We start from the raw sequence: 14,207 nt of genomic DNA, 5'->3' as shown, positions 1-14,207 counted from the left end.
TTCACATGGCATTAAACATCTGCTGTTCATATCAAACACTCTGGAAATCCATCCATTGTTTATGTCAGTTAATGTTAAGTAATACTTTGTACAGCAATAAGAAGCAATAAAAACCCCAGCAATAACCCGTTGTGTGTCAGTGATTTCTCCTCAGGGTCTGCAGCAAGCCATTTGATTTGACTGAAATAATGGCAAACAATTTTAGACCTCTGCAGGCTAATGTCCGTGTGGGTTGGTAAGTGTCATGCTTACAGAAGAATATTGGCGGTGTAGTCCCAGAGAGAAAAACTGATGGGTGCCAGAATACGCATTTGGGTAAACAGAAGCATTAGTCAAAGAGTTCCTGTGGGACTGTCATCCAGGTTTTTGCAACTTCTGTGTGTTTGAATACTTTGTGTGTAGTGAGAGAAGACAGGAGAATATTATTAAGTACTAGTTTAAATAAAAGTAACAGTTAAAAGACAGCTAATTTAGGGTACCTAGGTCCTAAATGCCAAAAGTGAGATACTGAAATGATTTAGTTTTCAGGAAACATGTACTCAGTGTTTTCTGAAAATCAGGCATCTCAAAGTGTCTCAAGGTGAAGATTCAAATCCATTAGTTGTGTTTCGTTCTGCTGTCAGTTGGAGACCTCCCTGTTGGCTTCAGAGGGCTTTCACCAAGCCCTGAGATGTTGGTTTCTTTTGGGGTTTTCCCCCCAGATAACTTTATAACGGGATGAAAGTATATACAAAGAAAACTTGGTTTTCCAGCACATACTTCTCTGTCACATACCAGTCGAACAGTGCAGAAAAGAAAGTTTTTCGGTAGTCAGTTTAGATATTTCTTATAAGTACTGTTATCAGTAGTTCTTTATCGGTAGGAAATTTGGAGATTACTTACAATAACTACTGTTTAACATAATGTTTTTTAACAGAGCTGTCACTTTTTGTAGTTGGCTTGTTCCTTAAAATCTGCATAAATCATTAAATGGTATTGTTATAGAAAAGCACCTTCTACTTATTCTTAGCAAAAGAAATGGCTTTGATTAAAGAATCTGAGGGGCAGAAAATAAACCCTGTTAGTAAATAGTTTTTTGTTTTGTTTTTTTTTACAACAACATTCACTTAGGAAATTGCATAAGACATTTAGAGAGATTTAATAAAGCTATTGATTGCATTATGCAGCATTAGGAAAGGGCAAAACCATACTTCAGGTTTTCATTTGTCAAGACTAAAATAAACTGACAATAGTCCATGCTTTGTCTTAATTTGTTGAAATGGTTGTCAAAAAAGTGAAATACCTGGTAGCAAGAAATCTACACCTGAAATCTTGAAGAAAGCCTCTCTGAAGAAATGAATGAAAATAATGTTGTGAGCGGCATGTAGGTAAATGCAAATTATTTTTATAGCATAATTTTTGTAATAAAATAGGGACTATAAGGGAAAACCAGGGAGTTCATGGAGTAAACTGTTTATCTCTGTGTGCCTCCTGGTTCTATTAAGGAAAATATATGTGTAAAGACGCTTGACACAAAATTCTTGTTTCTCACTGTCTGTTCTCATTTACAAGTTGCAGTGTTTTCAGGGCTCTTGGATTTATTTAGGAGACTTAATCATGTATGATAATAGAAAATTTGCAAAAATTGTTCACGTATTTAGTTATTTATTCTTTTTGTTTCCTTATTAGGTTCTTTTTATCTTCTACCCTGAGTATTAGAAATTTAATACTGTCATATGTTCTATAGGATCTAGTCTTGCAGATCTAAACCAAATAGATGTGCAGGTTTGGTTTAGATCTAAATCGCATAAAATTGCAGTACATAATATTAGTAAATGTGTTCATGTGTGTGGATGTCCTACTTTCTGTGTTTATACACACACTCATATGTACAGTAAGGATGTGTATCTGTTATACCAGTATCCCCATTAAACTTAAAACTGAGGTGGTTAAACCAAGTGGAATGATAGTGGTGGAAAAGGTGCTTTGATGGTTGTAAAAGACTAGGATGATAAAGGAGGGAGGAAGGATCCCCACATTCAGGGTACTCTGCATGAGAGAGTTGGATCTTGTTTTGCTTTTTATCCTATTCATTTCTAATCCTGCTCTCATATAAAGCAAGAGTGATGTTCCCAGTAGTGTGGTTTGGGAAATCTAATGGTTTTTAAGGGTGTCTAGAAAATACTATAACTGAGTGGGGGAAAAGGAAAAACAGTATCATTTGTTCAAATTACACAGATACTAACTTCATAGATAAAAAAACGTCGAATGTTGATTCTCTTTGTGAACAACTTAGGTGTTAAATTGCTAATTTCTATTTTCCACTGTGATGATACTTGCTAGTAATGTCGGATAATTATATTTTGATGTAAGCTTACATAGTTATGATGCCTTAATTAAACGTTTGGAAATAATAGAAGCTGTTGAGCTATGTACAATTCTTGTAACTTGAAATATTTTTCATGAGATTCACACGTAAATAGATTTTAAAAATGTCCAAATGCTATCCTTATATTCGAATAATTATACCAGTATAGTATGTTAGTGTGAAGTTCCAACACGTTTTTGTCCTGATGACTTTTCTGCTGATTTTATTTCAGCTGTATAGTTTTTACTTCTTGGTCATGGCTTTAGTCTCTGTGAAGGCCAAGAGGTGGAAACCCTCTATTATTCCAGTGGTACCCAGGACTTTCTGCACTGCTGTATCAGGAAATCTCGAGTAACAGTTTTATGATGTATGAGGATATTATTCTCTGCAAGCAATAACGTGCATTTCTATTTCCCCAGCAATATCCACATAATCAAACATTCACAAGTGCTTTACAAAGAATTTAATTAAATAGTGTGCAGAGTAACTGTATGCAGCATGCACACAAGCTGTTATATATTCAGTAGTTCACATTTTGCAGTTAGTGCAGAACCCTCTTGAGCAGTATAATGTGTGAATGATATGAGTATCAAAATGTGCATCATCACCCCTCCTTTTGTACCTTGCTTCTTAAGAATTATACTAAAACCTTAGCAGGTGTCACCTCCAGGAGCACAGGATACCTTCCTCAGTGCTCTAATGGTATGATAAACAGAGGGAAATACAAATTCTCATGTTGAGACTTGAACATAAAACACTGTTCCTCTGAAATCAAATGTTTATGACTCCCCAGAGGAAGATATAGATTATTGTGTCTTTTACCACAAAACTAGGTGTGTTCGGAATTTTATTTAAAGATAGTAGAAATTTATTGAGCAATCAAGACCAGCCACTGAAGAATTTAATTTCTAAATTAACACCAAGACTGGACGTTCAGAGTTGAGAAGTGGACAACGAGAAGCAAAAGATTTCTCATTTTAGAATAATGAGTATGTTCAGAGTTCCTTCTGTCAGTCACTGGAGATGAAGAAAATCTCTTCTTGGGCACTAAAGTGCAGTGCATCAGACCCTGCACTAGGGAAAGGTAGGAAAGTGTTCATACATTGTAGTACACTTCTTAATTCATTCAGCATTATTGGTATGCTAATGTCACCTGCAGGGATTAGCATTCTGGAAACCAACAGGGTTATCTATTATGTTTTCTTTTGTCTGTTGAGAAAAGCCCTTTAAGCATTAGCTGATGCATGAGAGGAGTTTCCAGGCTGATTCAGAATATCCCTCTGTGGTTGTCTACCTGCAAGGCAGTTAGCCATCCATCAGGTTGGAAGGTTTTATTGGTGTGTCAGTGCTATAAGTATCGGTCTAAACCAACAGACCAATACCAATGACACAAATGGTGAAAGACAGTCCATAATTAGCCTGTAAAGGTATTTAGTATGAGCCCTCACCCTGGTTTCCCAGTTCCACAGAGTTATTCCAGTTTATTACTTGCTGACACTGACAAAATCTGTCCATTATGGCTGGCAAGAAAGTCCAAAAACTACAAATGAACCCAAAGGAGAGAAAGGAAGGAAAAAAATCAGTTAAAAGTAGGGAACTGATTTTACTTCTATGCTAGTTCTATTTTGGTGTTGTTTGTGTATTTGAGGGGAATTGCTGAAAACTTAATTGGTGTAAATAAGAACAGAGTCTCTGTATTCTTCTGAAGATGCCTTTTGGAGTAAAGTTTAATCGATGTAGGAGAAGTTACGGCTTTCTTTACAGAATTGAGAATGGGTGAGATCCCTGTTTAATGTGAATAAAGATTTGCCATTTTCAGTGATTTCACCCAGTGTGTCCTTTTTTTCGTCCTCATCCCTTCTTTGTATAACAGACAGGAGTTTTTCATTTTGCATATAATTTTTAACAAATAGCAAGTAATTCTAAAAAACTAGTACAGTTTGAGCTTCAATTGAGGAAGAAAAGGAAAGCATGTAATTTTGAATTTACTTGCATGTCTAATCTTGAACACCATGTATTGGATTTTTACTTTATTTTCTTTAATTAGGCTCTTGTTATAGTGTCTGCTTTATGTAAAGTGTTTTTTATTCTTTACCATTTGTAGTATGTCTCTATTTGCAATTTGGATATTTTTCGTTTGCTTGTATCTGGAAGTAGCTGCTAGAATCTCTCTGCTTTTACTAGAAGTCTGGGATTTTTATGCTTCTTGCAGCTGGCCCTTTTTGGGAGTGCTGGAATATATACAAGTTCTCCATTCTTGGTATTTCAGTGGCAACTTTCTGTGAATCCTGAAGTAGAGCTCCTGCTGACAGGTTCTTCTCCAAGCCAATTCTACCACACGTCAGCAAGCCAAAACCAGACAAACTTAGGATATGTGTCAGTGCTGTGATGTAATTTAGGATATTATTTAGAATAAGCAGGTCAGAATTTTTCTTTTTCAGGTTGGGAAGTCAACCCAGAGACCTTACATCCCACACAGGGAAATGCCACCTAGAAATACTTGTGTTAACTGCAAATGAACTAGCTTTGGAACCAGAAGTAATTCCGCCAAATGAGAGGAGTGTGGCAGCCAGGCTAATTAATTAAGAAGCCAGGGTAATGAGTTTGACTGGAGGGAGCACCATGCTGATGTGACAGTGTAGCTTCCAAAATGCTGTCTGATTTTTACACAGGTTACATTGGGCATCTTGTAGACATACAAGTTGTGTCTGGGCTCTTTGAGATATTTTTGCCGTGAAGCAGCATTGTGTATTGCTTTGTTCTTCCCTGTGTCAATTTACCATAATTTTAGATTTATTTCCAGACTGATAGTCAATTTTAGTTCCTTCTCAACCTTTTATGGTAAGATTTTTCTAACATCTGGATAGATATTGGAATACTGTTTTGTTCAACCTCATGCCATTGAGAAAAATTCCCCGCCGCTTTTTATTTTTTTTAATACGTTGAGGGATCTTTCCATCTTTTTCCTAATATTTTGTCACTGAATACAAGACTGAAGTAATACTCCTGAGCTTGTGTGTGGCACCATTGTTCCAGCCTGTGGGGCTGAAGAGGTGGCTGTCAGTGTTCCTGTTGTCAGAGGGTGCATGCTGGCAGTAATGCACACTGAAAGATGCCTTATTTTGTAAGAACTGGTGATTCTGAACAGTTTGCCATCTTTCTGGTTGTTGTGAAACAGTAGTTCTTCAGTGCTCCCCTTCATGTCAGTCCTTACATACAGTTGGATCTGTCAGATGTTCATAAAGGAGTCACTTGAATGAAAAGATAAAAACTACTTGCGGTAAAAATCTGTGTTACTGCATTGATATGGGATAGTAAACATGAGAAGCAGTATCAAACCGGTAAGTAAATCAACAAGGTATTGTAAATACGCTGGATTCTGTATGGAAAACTTCAATTAGAAATATGAAGTACTGTGTTACAGCAATAACATGGTAATCACATGTGAACAGATAGTGGTATAAGATAAAAAAAATGAATATTGTAGTAATGTTTCCTAAATAACATTACTAGAGAGCTGAAATTGTTTTGTTTTTTACATGTATTTTATTTAAAATGCGGTCATTTATGGCCTTACTTAAAATAGCTCTTCAGCATAGTAGCTCCCTCAAGGAGTTAACATATTTTTTTTCTATTTCTAGATCTGTTAGCTGTGCCTAAGCATCCATATGCTGCTATGGAGAACTGGGGACTGAGTGTTTTTGTGGAGCAAAGGATACTACTAGATCCAAGCATTTCTTCTATATCATACCTGCTGGATGTCACCATGGTCATTGTACATGAGCTATGTCATCAGGTATTAAGGGGTGTTCAGATATTTGATATTGATGTCAGGAACCGTGTGTTCCCTTTCAGAACTGAAGATGGATTTGTGTTTTTCACATAAACAGTTGTAACTTTTATTGTAACTGGAGTCCAAATAATACGGTCATCTGTAAGACACCGCTACAATGCAGAAACTGGGAAGACTCAAAATAGGGATAAAAGAGAAAATTAATTAATAGCAACAAACAACTTCCCTGTCTTCTGTATGATTATATTCTGTATGTTTGCGTGTGAGTGTGTTATTGGTGTGTAGACTAAACACGCTGATAACTGTAGAAAATGATTTATTGCAGAACTATAGCAGATTCATGCTGAGTTTCAGGTTTATGTCAAAAAATATTTTTGCTGACATCAATTTTGTAGTCACCTTCTTCCCTCACATATACACATACTTTTTTTTTTTTTTTTTCTAAAATTTGATATTGACCCTCTGTTTTCTAATGGTGGATAATTGAGTCTTTATATGTACAAAAACTTTTGTATCAATAAGAAAACTTTGTAATAAACCCATATTACGATTTATTTTACATTTCTTCCATCTTCTTATCTCAAACTAAACACATTACGAGTGTTTAGTAATATTGAGTTGAATGCAAATGTTATTGAAGAAATTTGCTACAGGGACAGGAAACCCTTTCTTGCACTCAAAAGAAGCATAATCATAGCCTTCAGGTTAAAATGAATGAAATCCTACTGTGTAATCAGCATGGCTTACATCTGTGACTTTACACAGTATTCTTTAAAAGGCAATGCAAATTCTTAACACTTTCTGCAAATAAAAAGTACCATATAAAAGGGAGCCTTTCTAATGGAGTTCTGGTAGATGAACCTGGAAATAATAATGTTTGGTTCATATTTGTGTTTCACATTAGATCTCTCGATGAATATGAAGTCCTCAAGTACAACGTGAACTTTTTATTGAAAGTTGGTTTGTTCTCAATACCATCATCTGATTTTGTTGTATGCTCTTTATTGTACAGTACAATAGAGTAGCACACTGTTCAGCTAGAAAAATTACAGTACCTTAGGAATCGGGTGTGGAAAACACATACTAGGTCATCAAATCCCGGCTCCCAAATCCCATCGCCCAAATCCAGGCTCCTGTTCATATGAGATTCTTCCACATGGTGCGTTTTGTAGTGCCGGGTTCAGTGCTCCTGATTATAGGGTTATGCTGCTTCCCTTAAACCATTTTGATTAAATCTGATGGTCAATAACTTTTTCCTAGTGTTCAGCCTAAGTCTTCCTTTTTCTGAAGTCATTCCATTACTTCCAGTCGTTCTTTGTACTGCTGTAATAATTTCCTCTGCTTCCAAAGCAATTTATACTTCAGATGTGGGCAATTACCACATCAGTAACTTGCCAAGTTTGTTTATTTGATTCTCATTGAAACCGAAGCCTTTTTGCATTGTTCTGGGAATATCGGAGGATCACGAAGTAAGTGAAAACTATATTTGAATTTATTTTAGGGTAGCAATGAAGTCATAGAGTGCTTTTAAGTGATCTTAAAAGTACAAATTAGAAGATTTATTTGGTGTCCGTGTTGCTATTACTTCCAGTGCTGTTCACTTAATTAAAATTACCTTCCTCCATTCATGTTGCTGCTGTTTCTGTTTTAGTACCATGTGGATCAGGTCCTTGCTCAACTGCTTCACTGGATAACTAGACAAGATAGAAAATACTCAGGTGGCAGAAATATCATTTCTACTTTTTAGATACAGAATTGAGTCACAGAGAATATGTTCATCTGCAAATAGAGTTTAAAGGGAGAAACCCTCCAAAAATACAAGCCACAGAACATCGTCTAGCACCTCCATCACAGTATTGTCTTTATTTAGTCAGTTTTTTCTCCATTTATTTTGCCACACTCAGAAGGCCCTCAGGGAAATTTTTGCTGTGGATAACATAGAGCAGGAACTGTAAATAATACTAGCTTAGCTGAAAACGTATTGAACAGAGACCAGGTTGGGTCCAGGATCTCTTGCCTCTACTGTTGAATTGTTAATTATTCACTGCATTTTTCGTCCTCTTTTCATCCTGTTCATCATCTCACCTGCTAACCTGGGTTGGCACATGAATATTCCTCCCCTTCGCTCATTTTTTCACATAGAATAACAGAGATTAACCAAAATCACTTCTGGCACAGCCAAAAGTAGAATCCACATCTCTGGTTTTACTTTTTATTTATTAATTTATTTTAAAATTTCAGGTGAGAGGAAAGAGAACTCCCCTAAAATACCTTTTTTTCTTTTTTTGAAAAATTGTTATCATTTTCCTATTTCACCTGATTTTAAAGCCATTACTTTGAGACTTACAGAGCATATCTGAGTGTGTAGCAAACTGACCTGCATGAGACTCTTGTTACTTACAGTAACACAGCAATTGCTTTGCTAATGTTGTTCCCAAGATTAGAAAAATCAGATGAATATTAAGAATTTGGATTGTTACCTTTAGATATGACTGTTTAAAATTGGAATTCCCAAACCTGCTGGGTATTAATGCTTGAGCACAGTATTCAAGACAGACAGAAAAAGAGAGACAGCGCTGCAGAAGGACAAAGAAATTCTGTGGTTGTCAAAGTATAGGTAAAAAGCACGTAAGAAAGAATTTTACACCTAATTTCTTCACAGGTGACTTTGTATTGCTTCACCAGATACTTATTTTAGGTACATGTTTTCGGATGGACACATTAAAATTGCATGAGTAGCTTTAGTTTATTCATATTGTGGGTTGCTAGTGCTTGGTATTTCAGCTTGAGTGTTCTTTTAGAACATTTTATGTATTTAATTAAAAAAAATTAATAATTGGAAGAAGAACTGTTTTGGTATAAAAGCTTTTCCTCCAAGCCCCAAAACACAAATGGGATATCGGTCAAAATACATATATTTCTAGCAGCCTAAGTTGATAGCTTGTAATAATTACCATAATTTATTAAAATTATTAAGGTAGTAATCAGTTTTATTTGCATATCACAGATCAGTCCCACCTACAGCCTTTGAAGAAAGAGTCATTTGAATTTATGCATTATGATTTTTTGTGATAGTTTTCCCACCTGAGCACAAAACTTAGTGTGACAGATTGAGTTAAACAGGCATGAAAGCAGAAGGAAAATTAAAAATTTCTAAATCAATGTTTTTTTTAATAATCTGTAAAGAAAGCACATAGGAAAGAGTGTCCTTTCAGCGTGTCTGTAAAATGAATGCCTTCTGCACGTCAGGCTGAACATAATATCTGAGGGAGATGAGAAATTTATGTAATCAATACATATCAATTCATTTTTCTTTTCCAAAATGAAAAGGAGTAATGATCTTCACTCCAGGCAAATAGTGTCCATAGTCAAATACCCAAATAAATAAATAAACAATTACTTAAATAAATGAAATGCTTCACTTAACTGTTTTCCTTTCAAACATGTAACACCTAGGAAGATAATAGTACCTTTCTGCTGGAAAAATTGGCTTCATTATTTGCTGTCTCTCGGACTGCTCTGTCTCTGACATTCATAACTATCTCTGATACTCTTCAAGACTAGTTAGGCACATTCCCTATATTTTCATATTGGTATCACATGCTGGTTTAATGCCTGTAAAATATTTCTTCCTTTAGGTGGATAATTAAACAAATACTTTTAATTGTATCATTAACAAATAAACCGAGAAAACTCACAAAGGAGTATAAGAAATTCTCTTTTGTGACATTATAAGTTAATGGTATTAGTTCTTTTGAGTTACAGGAGGATGTGTTACAACCTTTATTTTTTAAATCTCTCTCTGAATAGTCATAGCATACCATGACTGTTGCTGGTTTCATATTTTTTCAGCAGTCCTCTTGTAATTCATGAAATAAACTCTGTGGTATTGCCTTTAGTCTGATTGTCATTACAAATCATTTCATCAACCTATTCTAGTATAAATATAACTTTCATACTGTTCTGGTAGTGTGCTACTGTTAACATTTCAAATTATGAAAAGAGCATTATCTATATGACTGCATTTCCCATGTTTCTTTTTCTTTTTAGGTAAGTGTGCTTAAGATCAGGATTTACCTTTATTGGTCCTGTAGAGAGTTAATTTATTGATAGCCTTCAACTAGATTACGATCACTGAGTGTCCATTAAGTTTAGTTTCACTTAATGTGAATATGACTTTCGCCATCCCTATCTTTTCTCCTTAAATTCTTAAGTTGGTTGTCAGTGACATTCATTGTCACGTTCTGCTTCATTTTTTTCATTCATATCCTATTTACTGAACATTGTGGGGCCATCTGGTAATCTCAGTTTCTGTAGTTTTGTTCTTTGGAACCCCTGTGTTCACTTCACTATGGATCCTCGTTGCAGCATTGATCTTTCCTTGCTGCTATTCTCACTCCACAAAGACACGCACAGAAGCGAGACCTTTCATTCGGGTCCCAGACAAAGCCTTCAAATAAACCAAACGTCATGTAAGCAAACTGCTTGCTGGTCAGCTTGGCTTTCTTTCCTTCCTCACTCTCATTACAGCATCAGCAGCAGCTCCTCTGACAGGAGTCTCTCCTTCTGGAATACTTATTTGCTGCTCCCTTTCTGTGTATTTTCAGAGTTTACGCCCCCATTAAAGCTCAAAGTTATCTCTGTTGATTATGAGTTGATCTCATTTCTAATCACATTAAGAAAAAACCTGGCAGAGAATTTTACTGCAACAAGGTTTTGATATTTTTTTGGCAAAAAAAAGATGCTGCATAGAGTATGAAATATGTTTTCTTAATAGTGTATATGTTCCTGGTCTTAACCACTGGTGCTACGGTAATCCAGGTTGCATAGAACCATTCCAGTCATTTTATCAGGGACATCCATGAGCAGAAGAATTGATGACGCCTGTCTTCCTGTGAAATTTTGTCCTCGTTCCTCTTCCGCTGATCATCCCAGCTCTGTCTAAAATCCCTCTGAAACCCGCATGTCCTGTGCCATGACAGGTTTGTGGCTGTTGATGGCTACTGAGCAGAATATCTCATGGCCACGTTCTAGCCTTGCCCTCAGTTTAGGTCTTTCTCTTTTCAGCTACCGATATTCATGTACTTTTGTAGGAGTTATCTTTTGTAGGAATTATCTTTGAGATCTCTGTCCTTCTTTCTAGATTTGATTGAAATCAGTGAGGAAGTTCAAGAGCCACATGGGGAGAGGCAGTGAGCTCGAGTAGGGTTCCTTTGCATAAACATAGGTGGGTAATGCCATTTTAGATACCCTCTGCCTCTGGTTGCCATTCAGGAAGGCTGCAGACCTCCTTTAAGTCCTGGATGAAATTTCCTAGGCCTGTGTGGGTATCTCAGATACCCATGGACATTCTTTAAGTGGCATCAACTAGCTGCTTTTAGGTATCTAAGTCCTATCCACAGAGAGATGGCATGATTGTATAAAACTGCTTTCCTTACGAAACCAACCAATGAATGGAGCATCAGTAGTATTGTAAATCTTAGTGGGCAGACATCGTGGAGGAAGAAATGCTAAAATTTAGGTCTGGGATATGGAGATTGTGTTTCCACTTTTTCAAGATTTGCGCTATACATGGTGAAGTTTTCAGGTAATGAATCAGATAACTCAGGTTAGAAGCCTTTTTCTGTACATTGTGTATGTCAGTCCGTTAAACCTAGGTGAGCATCTATGTTAGATAGCTAAAGTAAACACAGTGAATACTCTCCTCAGTGCTGCTTCTCCCCTGTGTGTTATTTTCTAATGTTTTGCTTCAGTAACTTGTGCATCCTGTAAAGACTTAATTCTTTCATACATGAGAAAAACAGTTAATGAGTTTCAGTGGGTGGTATATACTACTGTTTTTATTAAAACTTGTGAAGAATGTGTTCTGTATAAAGGAAACATATGCACACATGGTTTCCTAAAAATTGTTTATTTGTATGTTCTTTGCAGTGGTTTGGTGACCTTGTGACTCCAGTTTGGTGGGAGGATGTATGGTTGAAAGAAGGTTTTGCTCACTATTTTGAATTTGTTGGGACAGACTACCTCTACCCAGGGTGGAACATGGTAATTCCATTTTATTTTGTTAATTTGGAGACTTCCCACAGAAAAGTTTGTCTGCTCTTTTACTTGTGCTTTTCTTATAGACAGGGACTGCTGAAAAATACCAAATGATGCATGCAAGTATCAGATGTCCAATGAAGCAAAATCACTAGGTGTGAAATAATTTGACAGCATTCCAAAAGTGTAATCTGCAATTTATTACAAAAGAAATAAGGTCATGTCTATCATAACTGAACATTAAAATAACTACTGTCTCTCTGCTCAGTAACATTTTGGATTAAAGCTGTTGTGATTTAACATGGACCAGTTTTGAAAATATTCAGAATACTGAATTTTATCCATAAGCACGAGATAAATTGGAAAAAAAAGGTCTGGCTAAAACATACTGTAAAATTGAGCATATTTTTTCTTACAGTATTCTGTTCTCCTCTCCCTAAGTTTACTCTTTTTATCTTCCTGCTATTATTTGGCGATTTAGCACTACATACTAAATTAGAGATGGGGCAAATGAGAATTAGGTTTCAGTCTGATTTCCAGTGTACACTCTTGGACATGCTTTGTCAACTGGTGTGCAAATACTGGAGTTCTCTGAGGGCAAACTGGAAAGGCCATGCTGGGACATTCTTTTGGAGTCCTGTTATATCACACCTCGTCAGTTCCTAGTTTATATAAGCTGCTGTAGTCTAGAAACATTATGCTTATAAGAAAAATAAGAGATACGAGGCCTCAGGACAAGGAAATTCTGTGTGAGACCATGTTGAAGGTTGCTATATAGATTTTCTTGTCCTTTGGAAAAAAATTTTCTGTTTGCTATCCTTTTGTGTTTACACATGGGGCTAAATACTTCTTGTAAGTACAGTTTGCCTGATAGTGATTTGTTGTAGCTTGAATGTTTTGCTTAAACTCTTGCATACTAAGTTTGGAAATGTTTTTTCCCATTTCTGGGGGATTTATTGAGTATTCTTATCCCATCAAATTTTGTGTGCCATTAAATGAAAATGCTACGATTATGAGTTAAAGCTATTTATTAAAAATAGCTCTATACAGGTACTCTGGCTTTAGGTATGCTTCTTGTGAAGTTTGAATTCTTTGTAGTATTTTAGTTTTTTCTTTCAGGTGTCAATTTTGGTTTATAATTGCATTATGAAAAGGAAAATAAATCTTTATCTGAACTGACATCTGTCTTGCATAGGTAGGCTTGTTGGGTTTACCTGGCTTTGGCTGTATTAAAACTCATTCTCTTCATCTTTATGAAAAACACATCCTGAATTACAATGTAATGATTCTAATTATGGATGCAATGAAATCTGGCAGGCTTTTATGATTTTAGCATAGTGAAATGTCATAGATGACAACGTTTATACACTGAATTTTATCTTCAAATCATCAGTCATTTGTTCTTCACATAATCAGTTTAACAAATCCAGAATAACTTTGCTTTAGAAGTCATTTGGAATATAGAGTATTTGCTTGAAATTTCTGTGGAATGAATATAATGTTCACTGTTATGCAAATGACATGCCCATCACGTGAAATCCTGGCGTCTTAGCAGAATACAGGCAAAACGAATGGGTTGAACAAAGTATGACAGTTAAACTGGGAAATCAGACACGTGCTGCATAAATTAGAATTAACTACAGTAATATTGCTGTGCCTGAAAAAATATTCATCTGGCAAGTTTTTCCTTAAATTAAAAAGAAGCTAGACATAAACTTTTCATAAGACTTTGGATATTGTTGGACTTTGATATAAAAATAACCATACTGACATATTTAAATAATTAAAAAATTGGTGGCAATTGATGAGTTTAAACATGCTGCATTCTTTTGCAGTCTAGAGAAGGAATTGATACTGTGATGTTTCAGCCTTATTACAGAGACCATAGGAAGAGGAAGCAAAACTGGAATTTGGCTTGTTGGATATTTTTTGTTATCAGTATAAAGCACATTTGCTGTTTAGATCATAGTGACATTTGTAAACTTGAAAAAATAAGAAGTGAGCATTTATAAAAAGAAAAACTGTTCC

At 35.7% G+C, this 14,207-nt stretch overlaps 1 protein-coding gene across 1 annotated transcript in view; it reads left to right on the top strand.

Moving 5' to 3' along the window:
* TRHDE (thyrotropin releasing hormone degrading enzyme) overlaps positions 1–14,207 on the top strand; it is a 215,325-nt gene that overhangs the window by 81,584 nt on the left and 119,534 nt on the right. The window contains exons 4-5 of the mRNA XM_074168551.1: positions 5,989–6,143; positions 12,072–12,185. Of these exons, the coding sequence (XP_074024652.1) occupies positions 5,989–6,143; positions 12,072–12,185 (269 nt within the window). The remainder of the gene's footprint in view (positions 1–5,988; positions 6,144–12,071; positions 12,186–14,207) is intronic.

This window comes from Numenius arquata, chromosome 2 (genome assembly GCF_964106895.1).
Source record: "Numenius arquata chromosome 2, bNumArq3.hap1.1, whole genome shotgun sequence".
Lineage (NCBI taxonomy): Eukaryota > Metazoa > Chordata > Aves > Charadriiformes > Scolopacidae > Numenius > Numenius arquata.
This window is presented reverse-complemented; position numbering and strand designations above follow the sequence as displayed.